The sequence below is a fragment of the Marmota flaviventris genome, chromosome 17, assembly GCF_047511675.1.
Source record: "Marmota flaviventris isolate mMarFla1 chromosome 17, mMarFla1.hap1, whole genome shotgun sequence".
NCBI classification, from domain to species: domain Eukaryota; kingdom Metazoa; phylum Chordata; class Mammalia; order Rodentia; family Sciuridae; genus Marmota; species Marmota flaviventris.
The window spans coordinates 55,105,109-55,124,159 of NC_092514.1; the positions used below are offsets into that span (position 1 = coordinate 55,105,109).

General features: G+C 42.4%; 2 protein-coding genes and 1 non-coding gene across 3 annotated transcripts; all 3 read right to left on the reverse strand.

Moving 5' to 3' along the window:
• Positions 1–6,598: 6,598 nt before the first annotated feature.
• Spmap1 (sperm microtubule associated protein 1) lies at positions 6,599–9,213 on the reverse strand. The gene is made up of 3 exons (XM_027924609.1): positions 9,007–9,213; positions 7,565–7,664; positions 6,599–6,756 (listed from the first exon to the last, which is right to left on the reverse strand). The coding sequence occupies exons 1-3, from the start codon at positions 9,211–9,213 to the stop codon at positions 6,599–6,601; spliced, it is 465 nt and encodes a 154-aa protein (XP_027780410.1).
• Positions 9,214–11,079: 1,866 nt separating this feature from the next.
• Positions 11,080–15,477, reverse strand: Rpl23 (ribosomal protein L23). Its single transcript, XM_027924784.2, has 5 exons — positions 15,401–15,477; positions 14,773–14,856; positions 14,323–14,451; positions 11,356–11,469; positions 11,080–11,218 (listed from the first exon to the last, which is right to left on the reverse strand). Exons 1-5 carry the CDS (start codon positions 15,411–15,413, stop codon positions 11,136–11,138), a joined length of 423 nt encoding a protein of 140 aa, XP_027780585.1. The 5' UTR covers positions 15,414–15,477; the 3' UTR covers positions 11,080–11,135.
• LOC114083497 (small nucleolar RNA SNORA21) lies at positions 14,606–14,740 on the reverse strand. The gene has a single exon (XR_003581156.1). It is a non-coding gene; the product is annotated as a small nucleolar RNA SNORA21 (small nucleolar RNA).
• Positions 15,478–19,051: the final 3,574 nt, after the last annotated feature.

A 19,051-nucleotide genomic window follows, 5' to 3' on the forward strand; every position in this document is an offset into this window, starting at 1 on the left:
CTGGTGTACTTCCAGCTTCCGAAAGATAATCTCTTGTTTTCTTCTTAGTAGCTTCATGGTTTATAATCTTTTTTCTCAAAGTAACTTTTGTGTATGGTAAGATTCACTTTTCCCATATACAAACACAATTATTCCCGCATGACTTTTTCGTTCCTTTTTGGTGCTGGGGAGATTGAACCCAGGGTGCTCTAGCGCTGAACCACACCTCCAGCTCCAGCTCAGTTCTTTGAAGACTTTTTTCTCCCCACCTATTAGTTTAGCTTTATAGAATTAAAGGAGAGCAGGTAGTATTAAGGCCTTCTATTTTGTCTCTTCCTGTTAAGATTATTTTGAATAGTCTGTCTTGTATTTCCATGTAAATGTTAGCTTGCCAATTTAAAAGCCTGCTAAGATTTTCATGGTTTTGTGCTGAATCTATGAATTTGAGAGTCGGCTTCTCTATCATTAATAAGTCTTCACAATTTGAAGATGACACATTATCCCATTTATTTAGATGTTCTTCATTTTTTTTGTAACTTTTGGAATAGAAGTTTTGCACAACTTCATTAAGTTTTTCCTAAATATTTTATTTTTATGATGCTATTTTAAATGGAATATTTTTTAGTTTATAAATTGTTTCCTGCTGGCATATAAGACTCAATTTTTAGATTAATCTTGTATTTTACAACATTGTGAAATTCATTTATTAGATCTTGTAGTTGTTTTATACTTATTTAGCACATATGTAACAAAATTTGTACATTAATTTCACAGCAGTATTATTCATGATGGCCCAAAAATGTGCAGCAGCTGATAAATGAATAAATAAAATGTAATGTATCTACACAATGGATTCTTATTTGTCCATAAAAAGGAATAAAGTCCTGCCACATGCTACAATATGGATGAGCCTTAAAAACAGTTTGGAGCAAGGTGAGGTGGAGCACGCCTGTAATCCCAGTGACTAAGGAAGATGTGGCAGGAGGATCACAAGTTCAAAGCCAATCTCAGAAACTTTGTGAGATCAGTCTCAAAATAAAGAATAAAGAGGGCTGTGGATGTAGCTCAGTGGCAATCCCCAGTACCACAAAAAATAATAACAATAATATTAAATAAGCAGCATGGTAAGTGAAAAAAGCCAACCACAAAAGATGACATGTTTTATGATTCCATGTATATGAAATGTCTGAATATAAACAGAATAGGCAAATCAATAAAGAACACTGGTTGCCGGATGGGTCCATTGGAAGGAAATGGGGAGTTACTGCTAATGAGTATGGAGTTTGGTTTGGGGGTGATTAAAATGTTCTAAAATTGTTTTAGATGGTTGTGCAACTTTGAATATACTTTTTAAAACACTGATTTCTACACTTTTGTTTGTGGGACTGGAGATTGAACCCAAGGCCTTGCTAGGCAAATGCTCTACATTCAGCTATACCCGGAGGCTTGAAATCTATACTTTTGATGGGCCAATTACATGATACATGAATTAGATCAATAAGGCTGTATTAAAATTGGCATCATGCCAGGCGTGGTGGCACATGCCTATAATCCCAGTGGCTCAGGAGTCTGAGAAAGGAGGATCACGAGTTCAAAGCCAGCCTCAGCAAAAAGTGAGGCACTAAACAACTCAGTGAGACCCTGTCTCTAAATAAAATACAAAAAAAATGGACTGGGGATGTGGCTCGATGGTCAAATGCCCCTGAGTTCAATCCCTGGTACCTCCCAGCAAAAAAAAAGTCACATCACTTGCCATAAAAAGAATGTAAAAGTAAATATAATATTATTAAACACTAGCTAGATATTTACATAAGCTCCTTTGATTGAGAAAGGGGAGATTCTAAAATGTTAAGGAACTGGCACCAAATAAAATCTTTTCCTTAAGATATTCAGGAATGAGAGAGACTTGAAAAACAAAACCATTGGGGCTGGGGTTGTGGCTCAGTGGTAGAGCGCTCGCCTAGCACATGCAAGGCCCTGGGTTCGATTCTCAGTACCACATAACAATAAATAAAGGTATTGTGTCTAACTACAACTAAAAAATAAATATTTAAAAAACGAAAACATTTTTTCACTTTCGGGTTCAGAGTTTTTCATGGCCTGTTTGATAGCTATAGTCAACTTGCAAATTCCTTAAGTACCTATTCCCCACACTTGGGGCAAACTGACATACAAGATGTGAAGCTGCAGTACCCCCAGGAATGTACCTGTGACCCATCCATGAAAGCAATGTTTATTAAGTGGCAAAGGAAGGGACATAAAGACATTTCAGAAATCCAACATTTGTGGTGATAGGGATGAAACCCAGGGCCTTGCACATGTTAGGCAAGCACTCTACCACTGATCTTTATCCTCACCCCACAAATCCAATTTCTATAAAGCCCTAAAATTGATGTCAATTGGATTTAAGAAGTCTATTAGAAATAGAGGGGGGGATTGCTGGAGGAAACATAAAATTAGTGCAGGGACTAGCTGCCCTATAGTGAAATGCTTCAAAACAGAATTAAGACACCCCCACCCCGGCCCCACCAGTCCTTGATTCACTGATGATCTGTCTGTTCTGGCTTTCTGAATATTGTAAGGAAGTGCCTTCTCCATAGCAGGGGAGGGAAGGGAAGGGAAATTAAAACAACTCCCTGACTGGGCACAGTGGCTCACACCTGTAATCCCAATGACTCAGGAGGCTGAGGCAGGAGAATTAACCATGAAGTGCAGTTTGTTTGTTTGTTTGTTTATTTATACTGGAGATTGAAGCCAGGGTCTCCTACAAACTAGACAAGAGCTCTACCAATGAGCTACGTTCCTAGCCATTTGTTTGTTCATTTATTTGCTACTGGGTTGAACCCAGAGGGGCTTTACCAATAGCTACATCCCCAGCCTTTTTTATTTTTTGAGAAAGGATCTCACTAAGTTGCTTCGGGCCTCACTAAATTGCTAAACTAATATTGAACGTGGCGATTCTCCTGCTTCAACCTCTCTAGTCACAGGGATTACAGACTTGCACCACCACACCCAGCAGCAATCATAATTTTAATTAAATAAGATAAAAAGAATATAATGAATGAAACAGAATGTGAGAACAGGAACAACTGGGACATGGTAGTGTATATGCCTGTAATCCCAGTTACTCAGTAGGTGGATTGCAAATTCAAGGCCAGCCTCAGCATTTTAGTGAACCCTGTTTCAAAATATATATTAAAAAAAGGGTTAGGGGTGTAGCTCAGTGATAGAACACCCCTGGCTTAAATTCCCAGTACAAGAAAGAAAGGCAGGTAGGCAAAAGAACAATTGCAACACATGAGAGAACTAAAAGAACCAATGAAAAAGTTGGGAGAGGGGCTCAGTGGTAGAGGGCTCGCCTAGCTCATGTGGGGCCCTAGGCTCACGTGGGGCCCTAGGCTCAAAGTGGGGCCCTAGGCTCGAGCCTCTGCACCACATATAAATAAATAAAATAAAAGTGAGAAAACCTCTTAGGTCTATAATATAAACAAATATCTTTTAGAAATTTTTTATTTTTTTTTAATTTATTTTTTTTTAAATATTTTTATTTTTTAGTTCTTGGCGGACACAACATCTTTGTTTGTATGTGGTATGGAGGAGGATTGAACCTGGGCCGCACACATGCCAGACCAGCGCGCTACCGCTTGAGCCACATCCCCAACCCCTAGAAATTTTTTAAAAAAGAAAAAATTGAAAGTTGACAGTAATGAAACATAAAGTACAGCAAAAACACAAGTGAACAGGAAAGAAAATGTGAGTCCCAAAATGAGCAAATAATGGAAAAATAATTATCAAAGACACAAGAAAACTTCTTTTCTGCATAAAGGGTATACTAGGGACTAATCTCAAGGCCTCATGCATGCTAGACAAGCACACTACCACTGAGCTATACCTTCAGTCCAAAACTTTTCAAAATAGAATTTTAATGTCTATATTGGAAAGGATCACCATGAACATTTCTGAAAATTTTCAGAACATCAGGAACAAACATCCTGCAGGGTGGGGTTGTGGCTCAGTGGTAGAGTGCTTGCCTGGCATGTATGAAGCCCTGGGTTCAATTCTCAGCACCGCATATAAATAAATAAAATAAAGGTCTGCCAACAACTGAAAAAATATTTTAAAAAAGAACAAAAATCCTAAGACAGAAATGGATCACACATGGGAATATGAATGACATTAAGTCTAATTAACAGAAACCAGAAGACAATGGAAATTCGTAAAGTCCTTAAACATTTTTCAATGATAAATCAGTTCTAAGACAAACTGTCTCTCATGTGCTCAAAGGCAACAGAGTATTTTCAGACATGCAAGGACTCAAAACTTTTTACCTCCCATTATATTTTTTTCTTCAAATTTTCTACCAGAAACCAGAAGCAGTGGCACACACTTGTCATCCCAGCTACTTGAGAGGCTGAGGCAGGAAGATCACAAGTTCGAGACCAGCCTGGGCAAATTACAGATACCTTATCTTGAAATAAAAAATAAAAGGAACTGGAGATGTAGCTCAGTGGTCAAGCATCCCTTGGGTTCAATCCCTAACACCAAAGAAGGGGAAATAGAACAATTTTATATATTTTTCTATAGCTATAAACAAGTACTCATCCTCTGACTGAGATGAATGAGTCAGCTCCTGCTAGACTGAAGGCTCCCTGAGAACAGGAACCTTCTTTCATCTTTTAATTTGCAGCAGCTTTGCATGCACTAAACTCTCAAAAATATGTTATCCGTACATCTTTGCCTTTTATCTGTCACACATATTGACAAATTGTGTTCACAGCTGTCAGCCTTGGGATTGAACCCAGGGGTGCTCAACAACTGAGCCACATCCCCAGCTTTTTCATGTTTTGTGAGAGGGGCTCACTAAACTGCTGAGTCTGGCTTTGAACTCACTCCTCCTGCTTCCAGCCTCCACAGCTGTCAGGATTATAGGCATTCACCCCTGCATGCAGTGTCAGCCCTAATCTGAGATTTAGAATTTCCTTGGAGTCCTTATCTTAATTGAAGCCCAAGGTGGGAGTTTCTGAGGACTTCCTCTTAGCAGTCCCTTGGAAAATGGAAAGAACAAATATCTCAGGACAAAAATGGGCTCTTAGTCTCACTTATAGATATAAAATACTAGAGAAGGAAGGGGGCACCCGGACTTGAATCAGGGACCTCTTCATCTCCACTCAAATGCTCTACCCCTCAACTATATCCCCACACCCTACCATAATTCTTTTTTTTTTTTTTAGTTTTTTTCGGTGGATACATCTTTATTTTATTTTTATGTGGTACTGAGGATCGAACCCAGCATCTAGTGCATGCCAGGCGAGCGCCATACCACTTGAGCCACATCCCCAGCCCCCATAATTGTCTTTCCTTATCCACTTATGGTGACTCAGTACAATGGGGTTCCACCATGCTAGAACTCTGGCAAGCTTTGTGTTCTGAAGCCTCACCTTCTTAGAATCCATCATCTGCTTTGACTTCTGAATGCCAATAAACTGGGTGGAGACCTTTAAAACTGACATCCTACAAACTAGCTGAAAAGGAAAGTGCAGAGCATAAGCAAAGCATCCTGGATACTCTGTCAGAATCCTTGGGTTAAAAATCAACCAAGAACAACAGCCAGGCCCTGTGGTACACACTTGTAATTCCAGTGATTCGAGAAGCTGAGTAGGAGGCTGAGGCAGGAGGATGTCAAGTTTGTAGGTCAGCCTCAACAGTGAGACCCCATCTCGAAATAAAAATAAACAGGACTCGGGGGTGTAGCTTAGTGGTAAACGCACCTGGATTCAATCCCCAGTACTAAATAAATAAAAAGCTCTGTATTCTCCCCTTGTTTGCCCCTGCCTTTAGATGAATTGAGAGTAGAAAGGAGATCTGGCTTTGTTTTGCTTTTTTGTTGTTGTTGTTTTGTTTTATATTGGTAACTGGGGATTGAACTCAGGGGCACTAACCTCTGAGCTATATCCCCAGCACTTTTTATTCTTTGAGATAGGGTCTGGCTAAGTTGTTTAGGGCTTTACTAAACTGCTGAATTTTCAATCCTCTTTCCTCAGCCTCCCAAGTTGCTAGAATTACTAGCATATACCACCATGCCTGGCAAAATCTGTTTTCTGGAATGTAATGATTTGACATATCAGAAAATCCTTCTCAGGGCAACCAAGGTCCAATCCCTTTAGATTCATTGCCAACTCTGTTTTTCATAAAAATTGTACCCAGTTTCTGACTTCAGAGTGCTACTGATACCGGGGAAGTGTTTCATTGAAGGTTAAGAGTGAAGTTCCCAGGGATGGGGGTGGGTATCTCAGTAGCAGAGTACTAGTCTAGCATGTGCAGGACCCCTGGGTTATTCCGAAACAAACCTAATGTAGTTCCTTCGGATCATGCGAACAAATGAGAACTGAGGCCCCTCACTGGCATGGAGTGCTAGGATGTAGACCTGAGAAGCCCTGGCTCCTCTTCTCTCCAGAGGTAGAGAAACTGAGGATAGAAAAGCTCACTTGTCCCTGACAATAGGGGAGAAACCACACACTTGGAGACACAAATAAATTTTAATATAAAATATCATTGAGAATTCATATAAACACCTTTCTTAGAAATTCAGGCCAATGGTTGTAATAAGGAAGCAATGTTGTCAGAAGAGAGGGAATTGAGTGATCTCCCCAAACACGGATGTGTGATGACGGAGGGATGGGGTGTTACGGCGGTAGCCAAACCTACCGTTGAACCCCGTGGCTGGCTTCAAATCGACATTGTAGTGGTCATGCCCGGTCACCTGTTGGGTGGAATGCCCTTCGGGCAGAGATAGAGGCTGAGCCAGCATGCAACACCCTCTCATTTTCCCCATTCCCACAGGCTGAAAGGGGTGCCCATAGTCACTACACTCCCCATGCCTGGAGCTAAATGCTCACTTCTCAAGGGTCCTGATCCTCTTGATTGAAAAGACAAGGACTGGTGAAGTCCAGGTAACAGCGGCTTTCCAGAAATCAAGCCCCACACCAGGAATACTGACAGGAAGATCATGACTACAAGTATTGGGACAGGAAATGCCAGAAACTTCTCAGCTTAGCTGAACTTCTCTTGCTCCCCCAGAGATGCGAGAATTTTTTATCCTTGCCTCTGACCCATATGGAGAAAAATGAATGAGGTCAATTTAGCCAAATGTTGCAAAGGATCACGTGAACAGCATGAGGCCAAAGGATGGTGGAGTAGGGGTGGAGGTAGGGTGCACACTGCCAGAAAAATCTCTTAGTCTTCCCATTGCTGCTAAATTAAGCCTGTAAAATGACACACAGTCTGCTCAGGGAGTCATCTGGGGAACCTGGGCATTTGGGTGGACAGAGAGGAAGTTCAAATCCAGCTCAGCCCTTCTCAGCAAATCATTTTCATGCAACATACCTGTTTCCCCAGCAGTAACCTGGGGATAGTATGAGGGAAAAAGGCACCTGGTATAGAGGAAGTGCTCACATAGGAGAAGAAAACCTGGGAGGATGCAATTCCTGGGCCTCCCTGCAGCCTGGTTTCTTTCTCTAAATTGTGAGGTGCATACTATTCTTCCTTAGTGGGATCATGCGAGACTGGACAGTGAGATGGCACTTGCCTGCCCCTGCCCAGTTTCTTCTGTTGAGATATCTCTGTCCTTGCCCGAAAATGTGGAAATAATCTACTATCCAGCCATCCCTTCCTGTACCGCCATGATCCTGAAAATGGGGAAGAAAATATAGAAGACTGTCAGAAACCATGTCTAGAAGTACACAGTGCAAACTCCCTGGGACTTGTTGGGGAAGAGGTTAGAGCCAGAGGTAACTGGAGACAGATTAAATATAGTTAATAAGCCGGGCAACAGCTTGCAGGGCTCAGTGTGTGCTGCCATACACTGGATTCCAACTCTAGCTTGGCCACTAGCAAGCTGTGACCCTGGGTCAATTACGCAGCTTTTTCATTAGGACCCTCAATTTTCTTATCACTAAAAGGAGGGTTGCTATGAAATTTAAGTTATTTAGTTAAAGTAAATAGCCTGGCATAACAAGACTTGATACATATTATCTTTTAAATAAAAATAATGCCAACCACAAATGGTGGGGGTTCTTAGCTTATTTTGGGGTACTGGGGATTTAAGCCAGGGGCAATTTACCGCTAAGGTACATCCCCAGCCCTTTCAGTCTTTGAGACAGGATTTCACTAAGTTACTTAAGACCTCTCTCAGTTGCTGAAGCTGGTTTTGAACTTGTGATCCTCCTCCAGCTTCAGCCTCCAGAGCCACTAGGATTACAGGTGTGTGTCACCACACCCAGGATACGAATGGTGGTTTTGATGATTAAAGAATACCTTACACATTAAACATGCTCAGCAGGCAACATAGTGAGGAGCCCGCTCCACCCACCTCAAAATTACAGTGTTGGGAAAAAAAAAAAAATGGAACTATCAGCCCCCCTGCCTAAGAATCTTTTGTCCCTGGAAATCACTGCTGATTCGGTAGACTTGGGGAGGCACCAAGTCCTCAGAATGCACAGGGTGGGGGTGAGGTGTTCCTCTCCTTCTGCGCAAAGGTCAGGAGAGTGAGTCCCACCCCTGCAACTGTGATCCCAGGACCACACCCTCCTCGCCCACCGGTCAAGATTGTTCCCTTTGTCTTGCTCACAAGTCACAAGGGTTTTTTGCGGTTTGGGAGGATTTGCAACGTGAGGTCACTCTAAAGGATGGGCCTGTGGGGTCACAAAAGAGTGAAATGGACTCACTGAGGAGAGGAAGACTTTGAAAGGCCTAGCCCCTAGTCACAGACACCTGAAATGAGACCATCCTGCGGCTCAGGGGAAGGAGAAGGTCCTGTGAGCTCAGCGAGCTCGCGCTCAGTACCTGCCTTCCCCTTGTCCACTTCTAGGACTAGTTGGCTAGCACAGGCCCAGAGGTGGAAGCGGAGGCCGCCTCTGGGCTAAGCGCGCTGCAGTAAGACGCCCTGATTTGCCGAGGTGAGGTGCTAATCTGGAAAGTCAGTGCGCCGCCCGGGCTGAAATCAAGGGCTCCTCCAAGAACTCCTCGTACCTGTTGAGTTTTCCGCAAAATGGGCGGAACCACGTGGCTCTGAAAGTACCGGCGGGTGTGGTAGTCCTGCTGTGCGTTGTAGGGCGGAATAGCCGACCAGAGTTTGGGCCTAGTGTAGCCATAGGCACGGGCCACGGTGCTCACGGCTACCCCATCCAAAATAAAGCCCTTCTCCAATCGCAGAGGACACTCGTAAAAGTGTGCCATCCCAACCTCCGTGGACTCTTGAGGGTCTTTCTGGTGGAGATGAGGGCCCTTGATGGGGGTTGCCCTGCGCATTGTTACGTGGTGTCAAGGACTACCCCTGCGACACAAACCCTATTGTCCCCCTCACCCTGCGTTGACAGTGTAGGTCCTTGAGCACTGGGGAGAGTTGCTTGCATAGCCCTAGGATGGATTATGCAAGAGATGGACACTTAAGTGGGGAGAATATTGCTTGGATTTGGGAGCTCCCCAAGCTTTAAGTGTAGGGTAGGTTCTCTGCTCCCAAACTTTATTAACATATTATTTCCCTAGCTGAGGTCCCTTGCAAAGCTTGTACCCATAACTGACCAGAAGTGTTCAGAAAGCTATCTACTTACAACTCTCATTTTTACAGAGGAACAAATTGAAGCTAAGAAAGCTTTTCCAAATCCATAGCCAGACCACAATTCCTGTCTCCTGACCTCTGGCTAATCCACTTGGCACCCCAATTACTTTTTTTTGGTAGGGAGAATTTAATCCAGAGTTGCTTTTCCCTGCTGGGTTCTATCCCCAGTTGTTTTGAGACAAGGTCTTGCCAAATAGCAAAGGGTGGCCTCAAACTTGCAATCCTCCTGCCTCATCCTTCAGAATTGCTGAGATTATAGGCATGGGCCACCCAATCCAGCCCCAATTATTCTTATTCATTCTCTTAAAATGGCAATAGGCCGGTGGTTCATGCCTGTAATCCCAAGGATCCAGTCTCAGCAATTCAGTGAGGCTCTGAGAAACTTAGTGAAGACAGTCTCAAAAAATAAAAAGCTTGGGGGTATAGCTCAGTAGTAAAGCACCCCTCTGGGTTCAATCCCGAATACAAAGACAAAACAATGTGGACACATTGACATATTTTTTTCCCCTTATAGGATATAAAAGGATTTACTGGGTTTTGTTTCTGGTACCAAGGTGCTTAACCAGAGCCACATTCCCAGCCTTTTTTAAATTGTCAAGACCGGGTCTTAGTAATTGCTTAAGGCTCTGCTACATTTCTGAGGCTGGCATTGAACCTACAATCCTACTTCCTTAGCCTCCTTAACTGCTGGGATCACAGGCATGCATCACTGTACCCTTTTCACATCAGAAAAAGGTCACTTTGAAAGAGTGGTACAGGCAAGGTGTTGCCTGCAATCCAGCAACACAGGAGGCTGAGGCAGGAGGATTGTCAAACTCAAAGCCAGCCTTAGGAACTTAGGGAGATCCTGCCTCAAAAACTTAAAGCCACCATCCCACCCTTGAGAGGGTCCTCTTGCTAAGTTGCTTAAGGCTTCACTAAATTGCTGAGGCTGGCTCAAGGACCTGTCTTAGAAAAGGACAGGTAATTAGCTCTGCAGAACAAACACCACAGGATTCAATCTGTAGTGGTGGCAGAATATATGGTGGGTTAGGAGTATTGAAGCTCAGAAGCAAATCAGGCTCCTAGTGTGCTAAGGCCTTGGGTTTGAACCCCCAGCACCTCAAAAACTGAATAAAACCATACATGGGACAACTACAATCAAGTAGTCCATAAAGACATTAAGCCAAGTGTGATGCCAACAGCCTATAATCTAAAATGACTTGGGAGGCTGAGGCAAGAAGATAGCAAGTTCAAGGACAGCCTAGGCAACTTGGTATCTGGTCTCAAAGTAGAAACTGAAAAGAGCGGGATATGTAGCTCAGTGATAGTCGTGTCCCTGGGTTCAAAAACAAAATAGGAAATACAGCAACTGGAAAAGTACCAGAAGTTCAACAAGGACACAGAGAGCAAGGACTGTATCTTCACACATGCCAGGAGTTTGAATTTAACAATTTCTTCTTACAAGGTGACAAGAAAAGCAAAGAAATAAACAGGCAAGCAAGCAGTGGGAGAAAGCACTTTTAATGGGTATTATTATTTTTACAAACACACTGGAGAATCACGCAATGCTGCCAGCATTGGAAGCAATCCTGGGCCACAAGTCTGCACACTCCTTTGCAACTGGTCCCGTAATGGCAGAACCTGCATTGGAAAAAAAAAAAAAAAAAAGACAAAACAGGTGAGACAGAGGGTCCCTTGCATGTATGCCTAGACCAGTGTTAAATCCCCCAGCATCCCACCCTCAGGTATCTATGGAATGAGATGGAGTGTTTTCCTACCTTTCATCTCGCCTTTATTGTTTACTATGACCCCTGCATTATCTTCAAAATAAAGAAATACACCGTCTTTTCTCCGGTATGACTTTCGTTGTCGAATTACCACTGCTGGATGCACTAAGGGAGAGAAAGAACAGCAGTCATTAACCTGTCAGATCCCAGTGCCAGCACAGAAGCCATGTATGTCTCAAGGCAGAAGGTACCACCCATCATCAGCTTTCCAATTCCTAAAAGCAAGGGCAAGAGACAGTACATACACCATCACCCTTTTAAACTGCCAGCATTTTCTTGAAACATTAAATTTGTACTCTTTTGGGGGCACAAAATAGTAACAAACTTGTTAAGCACTATCTATACTTTACCTAACCTGTGGGTACTATTAAGATCCCAATCAAAAGTATCAGGGACACACATATAGTTTAAGTCCAAGCAATTGGACCCTTATCAAGCAATATTCTACTCAGTGTGTGTGTGTGTCTCCCCAAAATAAATTTAATTGCTTCCAACAACTCAAGGATAGAACACAGGGGTACTTGTACTTGACTACTCAGCTACATCCCAAGTTCTTTTCATTTGAGAGTGCCTCAATTTCGCCACCCTCCTGTCTTAGCTTTGTGAGTTATTGGGATTACAGGCATGTACCACCCTGCCTGGCTTATTTTCAGCCCCCTGAGTTGCTGGTATTAGTCATTTACTAATGTGCCCAGCAATAAAGATATACTTACCATGTGTCAGCTTTTACAAATATAAACTCATTTAAGTCCCAATAATCCCAAAGAAAACCTACAACTGCCAGTGTGCATGTGCACACACTCCTTAAACATACTAAGTATTCCAGAATCCTGACTAAACTCTACCCTATGACTTCTATCTATTCAACTGTAGGTGATATATGTGAGATTATATATATATATATATATATATATATGTGTGTGTGTGTGTGGTTTTTTTTCCCCCAGTACTAGGGATGTAACCTAGGGCCTCATACATGCTAGGGAAGTGCGCTACCAATGAGCTCTATCCCCAGCACTTAGGCTGCCACATGCCTGTAAACTGTGACTCAGGAGACTCTCAAGTTCTAGGCCTCAACAATGTAGGGAAACCCTATCTCAAAAAGAATGATTAAAAAAAAAAGAAAGAAAGAGAAAAGGGGTATGTTACACAGTGGTTAAGCACCATGGATTCAATCCCCCGTACAAAAACAAAACCCATCTACACACACTAAGGCCTAGCATATATCAGGTCCTGGGTTCAGTCCCTAAAATTACTTAATATTCCAGAGTTCATTTTTTAAAAAATAGGAACAATTAGGACTAGGGATGAAGATCAGTGGTACAGCACTTGCCTAGCAGGCATTAAGCCCTGAATTCAATCCCTAGTACCACAATCAATCAGAAACAAACACTGAAAATATGAGACACAGATTCTGTATTTTGAGGCCAAGTACCAAAGATAAATTAATATTTATTTACTAAGAGCCTCTTTTGCTTATAAACCATTTAATAAGACCAGAAACTGAAGAAGTTGGATTTCCAGTCCAGCCCTCCATTTCTATATTTTTGTACCTATTGTGTATAATCAAAGAAGATATTAAAGAATTATAAATTCACAATTATTGTTAAAAACCATTAAGTGCTCATCTCTGGTTTGTCCCCTCACTGATTTGAGACCAACATTATATCCTACTGCAGGCCATGATCAAGTAATCAACTCAAGCAGCAAGATTTAGAGCATAGCTGAAATTCTGTGTCCACCTAGTAATAGGAATAGAGATGCCTTTTCACCCAACCAATAAGGGCTGTATGCTCTGCTCTTCTCTGACAGCTCCCCAGGCCACCAATCAGACCCAGGAAGTGTTCTGAGGAGAGTAAAATGCCCTAGCAGATGCATCTTTGTCCCCCCCAAATTAATCAACACTTAATCACAACCTGCGTGCTACCATGCCCAAGAGGTATTCACAGTTCTAAAAAAAAAAAAAAAATCTAGGGCTAGGGATATAGCTCAGTTGGTAAAGTGCTTGCCCTGCATGCATAAGGTGCTGGGTTCAATCCTCAGCAACACACACACACAAAATCTAGCTGGGCATGGCAGTGCACACCTGTAATCCAGGCAACTTTGTAGGCCAAGGCACAAGGATTGCCAACTTCAAGGTCAGCCTCAGCAACTCAGTGAGAGCCTGACTCAAAATAAAAAGGGCCGGGAATATAACTCAGTGGTAAAGAGCCCCTGAGTTCAATCCCCAGTATCCTCCCCCAGATCTACTGGAGGTTGTGGAGGAATGGATGCAGGTGCACAAGAATAACTATAAAATGTTACCATTACCCACCACAGCACATTTGTACCAGATACCAAGGGATGGCTAGGACTTCTCTGGAAGAGCAAGATATCCAGAACACAGACAGACTTAAGGTGACACAGAAAGAAAGTTCACAACTGAAAGAAAGTGCACTGAACATCAGAAGTTCTACAGCCAGACAACACAAGTGGAAAGTGCTCTGAGGTCTGTCCTTTTAATTCCTACACCTTGTGGGAAGACGTTGGAGAGCAGGCCATGATCAAGTAATCAACTCAAGCAGCAGGCTGTAAAGCATAGCTGAAATTTTGTTTTCACCTAGCGTTGGTAATAGTAACAGATGCTCAGCAACTCACAACCACCTGGAAAAATGTCAGTCCTATTATTCCCATTAGGGGCTGGGGTTGTGGCTCAGTGGTAGAGTGCTCCCCTAGCATGTGTGAGGCCCTGGGTTTGAGCCTCAGCACGACATAATACAGATATTTATTGTGTCTGTCTACAACTAAAAAAAATAAAAATTAAACATCTTAAATAGGCAAGTGACAAGAACTGTATCTGAAAGGAAAGTACGCATTTAGAGACCTTCGGAATATAAAATATAAAACTAATGTTCCATTTTCCAGTTAAGTGAAGAACCTCAACTATCCACGAAGAGGTAAGTCTCCACATCTACTTACCCTTCTTTCTGAGCTCTGGTTTGCCCTTCTTGACTGTGGCCATCACCATGTCACCCACGCCAGCAGCAGGAAGTCTGTTCAGCCGTCCCTTGATTCCCTTTACAGAGATGATATACAAATTTTTGGCTCCTATAAAAGGATATAAACAAAAAGCCAAATTTTTGAGGGCCTAAAATTTTTTTATATTTTTTGAGGGCACAACCACCCATATAAAATTCAAGCATTTCCAAAGATTCTCCCTGCACGCTCCCAAAGCAGTCAGTCCCCAAAGTGGAAGAGAATACCTTGTCACACCACCGATTGAAGCAAAACAACACAACACGCTGCCACTTCACCCAAAAGCGGTGTTTTATTCTGCCCCTTCTTGACGGCTCAATGGGTCATTATCAAAAGGCCCAGTGAGTGCTTTTAAAAGGGGGATTGTAGCGGGGACGCAGCCAAAGGCCTCACCTGTGTTGTCAGCGCAATTGATCACGGCTCCTACCGGAAGACCCAAGGAAATCCGGAATTTCGCACCGGAGGATCCACCACGTCCTATGGATAAAAAGGGAAACAGGACAAAGTGGTCCCCGTCTAGACGTGTTTCGGAGTTCCCTTGACACTTTCTCTCACCTGGGATTCCTTCCACTTACGCCCTCCCCACGTGCTACCCGGTTCTCACGGAACACGCCCGATTCCTCACCATTACCATCTTTAGGTCGAGACCAAGGGGCCTGGACGACCCAATCCTCGCTCCACCTTTCTCAACACGCCGTTCCTCCAGCCAGGCGAGGAACTGCACAGGTCGCCTAAGCCCGGGTCTAATCCGAGTCAACTGTCACCCCACTACTACAGCTCAGTTCGCGGTGCGAGTCCACCGGGTTCGGTTTAGAATCATGTCCGGATCCTGCCAGCTGAACGATCCAGCTCCCCGACCCGGCCACTTAGAGGACCCTTCCAGCGCTCTCGCGGCGCACCACCTTTCTCCCCGGCCGGGAGGAGAGCAAAGCGCCCTCGCTGTCCAAGGCCGCCGCTCCCGGAAAGGCCAGCAGCCACCTCGAGACGGATGGAATAGGATGTCTTGAAGTCCAAAACTCACCTCGCTTCGACATCTTGAACGCCGGAAAAGGACCGAAAGGAAGTAGACACAAAGGATACTGGGATATGAACTCGAAGCCCCGCCCATCCCCGCCCTGGGAAGTGAGGGCTAGTTAAACCAGCTTCTTCCCTCAGGCGCTGCCTGATTACGTAATCAGTGCCACAGCTTTAGCTGACAAGTGGGCGGTGGTGAGGTTGAGGTGTGCAGGAGCCAGTGAAACCCGGTATCCTGACTAGGAGTTCGAAAGTAGCTGGGGACACGGCCACGTAGATTTGTTAGCTTACTCAGCTTTTGAGCACTTCGTATATACCGAGAACTTTTCTGGGCAGTAAGGATTCAAAAGTAATTAAAGCGCTGGGCGTGGTGGTGCACTCCTGCAATCCCAGCAGCTCCGGGAGGCTGAAGCTGGAGGATCGCAAGTTCAAAAGTCAGCCTCAGCAATTTAACCTAGGCCTTAAAGCAACTCAGCGAGACTCTGTCTCTAAATAAAATATTAAAAAGGGCTGGCGATGTTGCTCGGTGGTTAAGCACCCCAGGTTCAATCCCCGGTAACCCAAAAAAGAAGAAGAAGAAATTAGAGTAGTTTGTGTCATGTAGAGATAACCCAGGAACAGAGAGGGCTGAGGGTGGGGCAAGAGCAAGCTCCAAAAGGTTTCACTGGGATGTGGTACTAACACACTACAAGATCATTGGGTCTTGGTGTATTTGGTATCATACTATTTTTACATGTATTGCTTTATTAACTATATCTTTTCACAACTTCAACCTCCAGTTTTCTTTGACTTTTTTTTCTTCCATGGATACATTCATTCAGATGTTTATTGAACGCTTGATTTATGCCAGATTCAGGCCAGGGCATACATCAGATTACAAATTAGGGAACATAGTAGACCAAAATTTTTCTTCCTTTTTTTCTTTAATCTTTTCTTTCTTTTTTTCTTGCTTTTTAAAATTTATATATGACAGCGGAATGCATTACACTTTTTATTACACATATAGAGCACAATTTTTCATATATCTGGTTGTACACAAAGTATTTTCACACCAATTTGTGTCTTCATACATGTACATTGGATAATAATGATCATCGCATTCCACCATCATTTCTAACCACATGCCCTCTCGCTTTCCCTCCCACCCCTCTGCCCTATTTAAAGTTCCTCTATTCCTCCCATGCTCCCTCTCCCTATCCCCTATGAATCAGCATCCTTATAGCAAAGAAAACATTCAGCATTTGGCTTTTTGAGATTGGCTAACTTCACTTAGCATTATCTTCTTTAACTCCATCCATTTACCTGCAAATGCCATGATTTTATTCTCTTTTATTGCTGAGTAATATTCCATTGGGTATATATGCCACGTTTTCTTTTTTATCAATTCATCTATTGACTATTGAAGGGCTTTTTAAAAATCTTAAATGCAATGATTTATCTAGAAATGAGGAAGTCAAGACCTATTTCACATGATTCATGTGGAATTCTAAAAAATTCAATGTTCTCTAGACCAACATTCTTGCCTTTACAGAGATTTCATTCTGACAGGGTGTAGATGGAGGCAGAAAATCCTAACCCTAGTCAAATAGATATTAGACGCAAAACCCTAACTGTAGCCCAATAAATAATCATTTTAAAATTTCTGTTTGTAATATGTGTTAGATGGAGACAAGTATTATGAAAAAAGAGCAGACTGAGTGATCAGGAGGTAGGGAGGCAAATTACAAAAATCAAATATAGGTCAGAGCAGGTTTCATTGAAGTTGACATTAGAGCAGACTTGAAGGCAAGGAGAGTTACCTATCTGAAGGGAGGTTCAAACAGAAACAAAGGCCAATGAAAAGCCAGAAGGCAGGAGTGAATCTTATGAGAATCTTATGAAAACCAATGGGGAAGCCTGGTGTGACTGGGGAGGTGAGTGACAGGAGAATAGTAGAAGAAAAGGTCAACAGTAATGAAATAAATTAAAAATAATAAAGCATTTTTGAAAAACAAAAATCCTAGAGCAGGGCTCAGTAGCCTAAGGCAGGAGGATCATGAGTTCAAAGCCAACCTCAGCAATTTAGTGAGGCTTTAAGCAACTCAGTGAGACACTGTCTCTAAATAAAATTTAAAAAAGGGCTGGGGATGTGGCTCAGTGGTTAAGCACCCCTGAGTTCAATCTCTGATAAAATAAATAAATAAATAAATAATCTAGAAACGAATCATGTGCTGCTTTGTACACCAGTGTCAAATTGTGGCACTTCCTGAGTGAAATGGGAAACTATTGCCTGATTTTAAGCAGAAGAGGGACAGGATCTAACTATACCTCAGAACATAGGAGACCTCTTAGGGAGCTATGGCCCAGGAGAGAAGGGATGTTGGCTTGGATTACAATAGTATCAGTAGAGGCAATGTAATGTAGTCTAACTGTGGATGTGTTTTGGATGCAAAGGCAACAAAATATGGACTGTTAAAGAATCAAGATGTTTTCAAGAGTTGGGCATAGTGGTGCATGCCTACACTCCCAGCAGCACAGGAGGATTGTGAAATCAAGGCCAGCTTCAGCAATTTAGTGAGGTCCTAAGAAACGTAGTGAGACCTGAAAAAAGAGCAGACTGAGTGATCAGGAAGTGGGGAGGCAAAATTTAAAAAATTGTGAGGTCTCAAAAAACAAACAAACAAAAAAAAGTGGTTGAGTGCCTCTGGGTTCAATACCCATTACCAAAACAAAACAAAAAAAAAAAAGAAAGAAAAGAAAAAAAATCTCTTTATATGTGTGTCTGTTACTAGATATATTTTTTTTAATTGTTGCACATGGACACAATGCCTTTATTTTGTTTGTTTATTTTTATGTGAGGTTTGAACCCAGTACCTCACACATGCTAGGCAAGCACTCTACCACTGAGCCATAACTCCAGCCCTGTTACTGGATATTAAATCTATGGATTAGGCTCAGGGCCTTGTACATGATAAGTAAGCACTCTACCACTCAGCCATACCCCCAAACTATTCTACTTAGTTTCTTTTTTTAGGAAAAAGTTTTTTGTTTGTTTGTTTGCAGTACTGGGGATTATAATAACCAAGGGCCTCAGTGAAGGCTAGGCAAGTGCTCCACCACTGAGCTATATCCCAAGCCCTTCTTATTTATTTTGAGACAAGGTCTTGCTAAATTACCTAGACCGGGCAAGAAAATTAGCTACAATGTGATAATATTGAGAAGAGTATCCTCTGAACCAATGGCTGGTGAATTCCCATATGGAGACCATCAGATGACTGTGAGACCCTTTTAGTGAAGAAAAAAGTGGATTTCAGTGCAGAGAAAAGGATTTTGCAAATCTCCTGCCTCAGCCTCCTAAATTGCTGGAATTACAGTTGTATACCACCTTGTCCTGCTTTTAAATAACACTTTAGACACTTTAAAAATGAAAAATAATTGTATTTTCCCAAAGACAAATGATACAGTAACAAGAGTGGCTTTGTTTTATTTATTTATTTATTTTTTAAAATCCCTTTAACATCTGGCTTAATGAAAAATAGGGTTTTTGTTGTTGTTTTTATTTTTCCTTATTTCAACATCTAATCTATTGTGATGTATACCATGTAGCCTCTGGGAAGTTACTTTGTTTTCTCATGGACTAAAGAGAATAACAGGTAAGTAATGTTACTCTTAATGTGAG

Excerpts from the sequence above, each read along its gene's own strand:
- Rpl23 (XM_027924784.2), bottom strand. Across the intron at positions 14,452-14,772 it reads CAATTGCGCTGACAACACAG|GAGCCAAAAATTTGTATATC; the intron begins GTGAGGCCTTTG and ends ATCCTTTTATAG. Across the intron at positions 11,219-11,355 it reads CAATAAAGGCGAGATGAAAG|GTTCTGCCATTACGGGACCA; the intron begins GTAGGAAAACAC and ends TTTCCAATGCAG.
- Spmap1 (XM_027924609.1), bottom strand. The coding sequence starts at position 9,213 with ATGGCACACTTTTACGAGTGTCCTCTGCGATTGGAGAAGGGCTTTATT. Across the intron at positions 7,665-9,006 it reads TTTTGCGGAAAACTCAACAG|GATCATGGCGGTACAGGAAG; the intron begins GTACGAGGAGTT and ends CCCCATTTTCAG. Across the intron at positions 6,757-7,564 it reads AAGAAACTGGGCAGGGGCAG|GGCATTCCACCCAACAGGTG; the intron begins GCAAGTGCCATC and ends CTCTGCCCGAAG.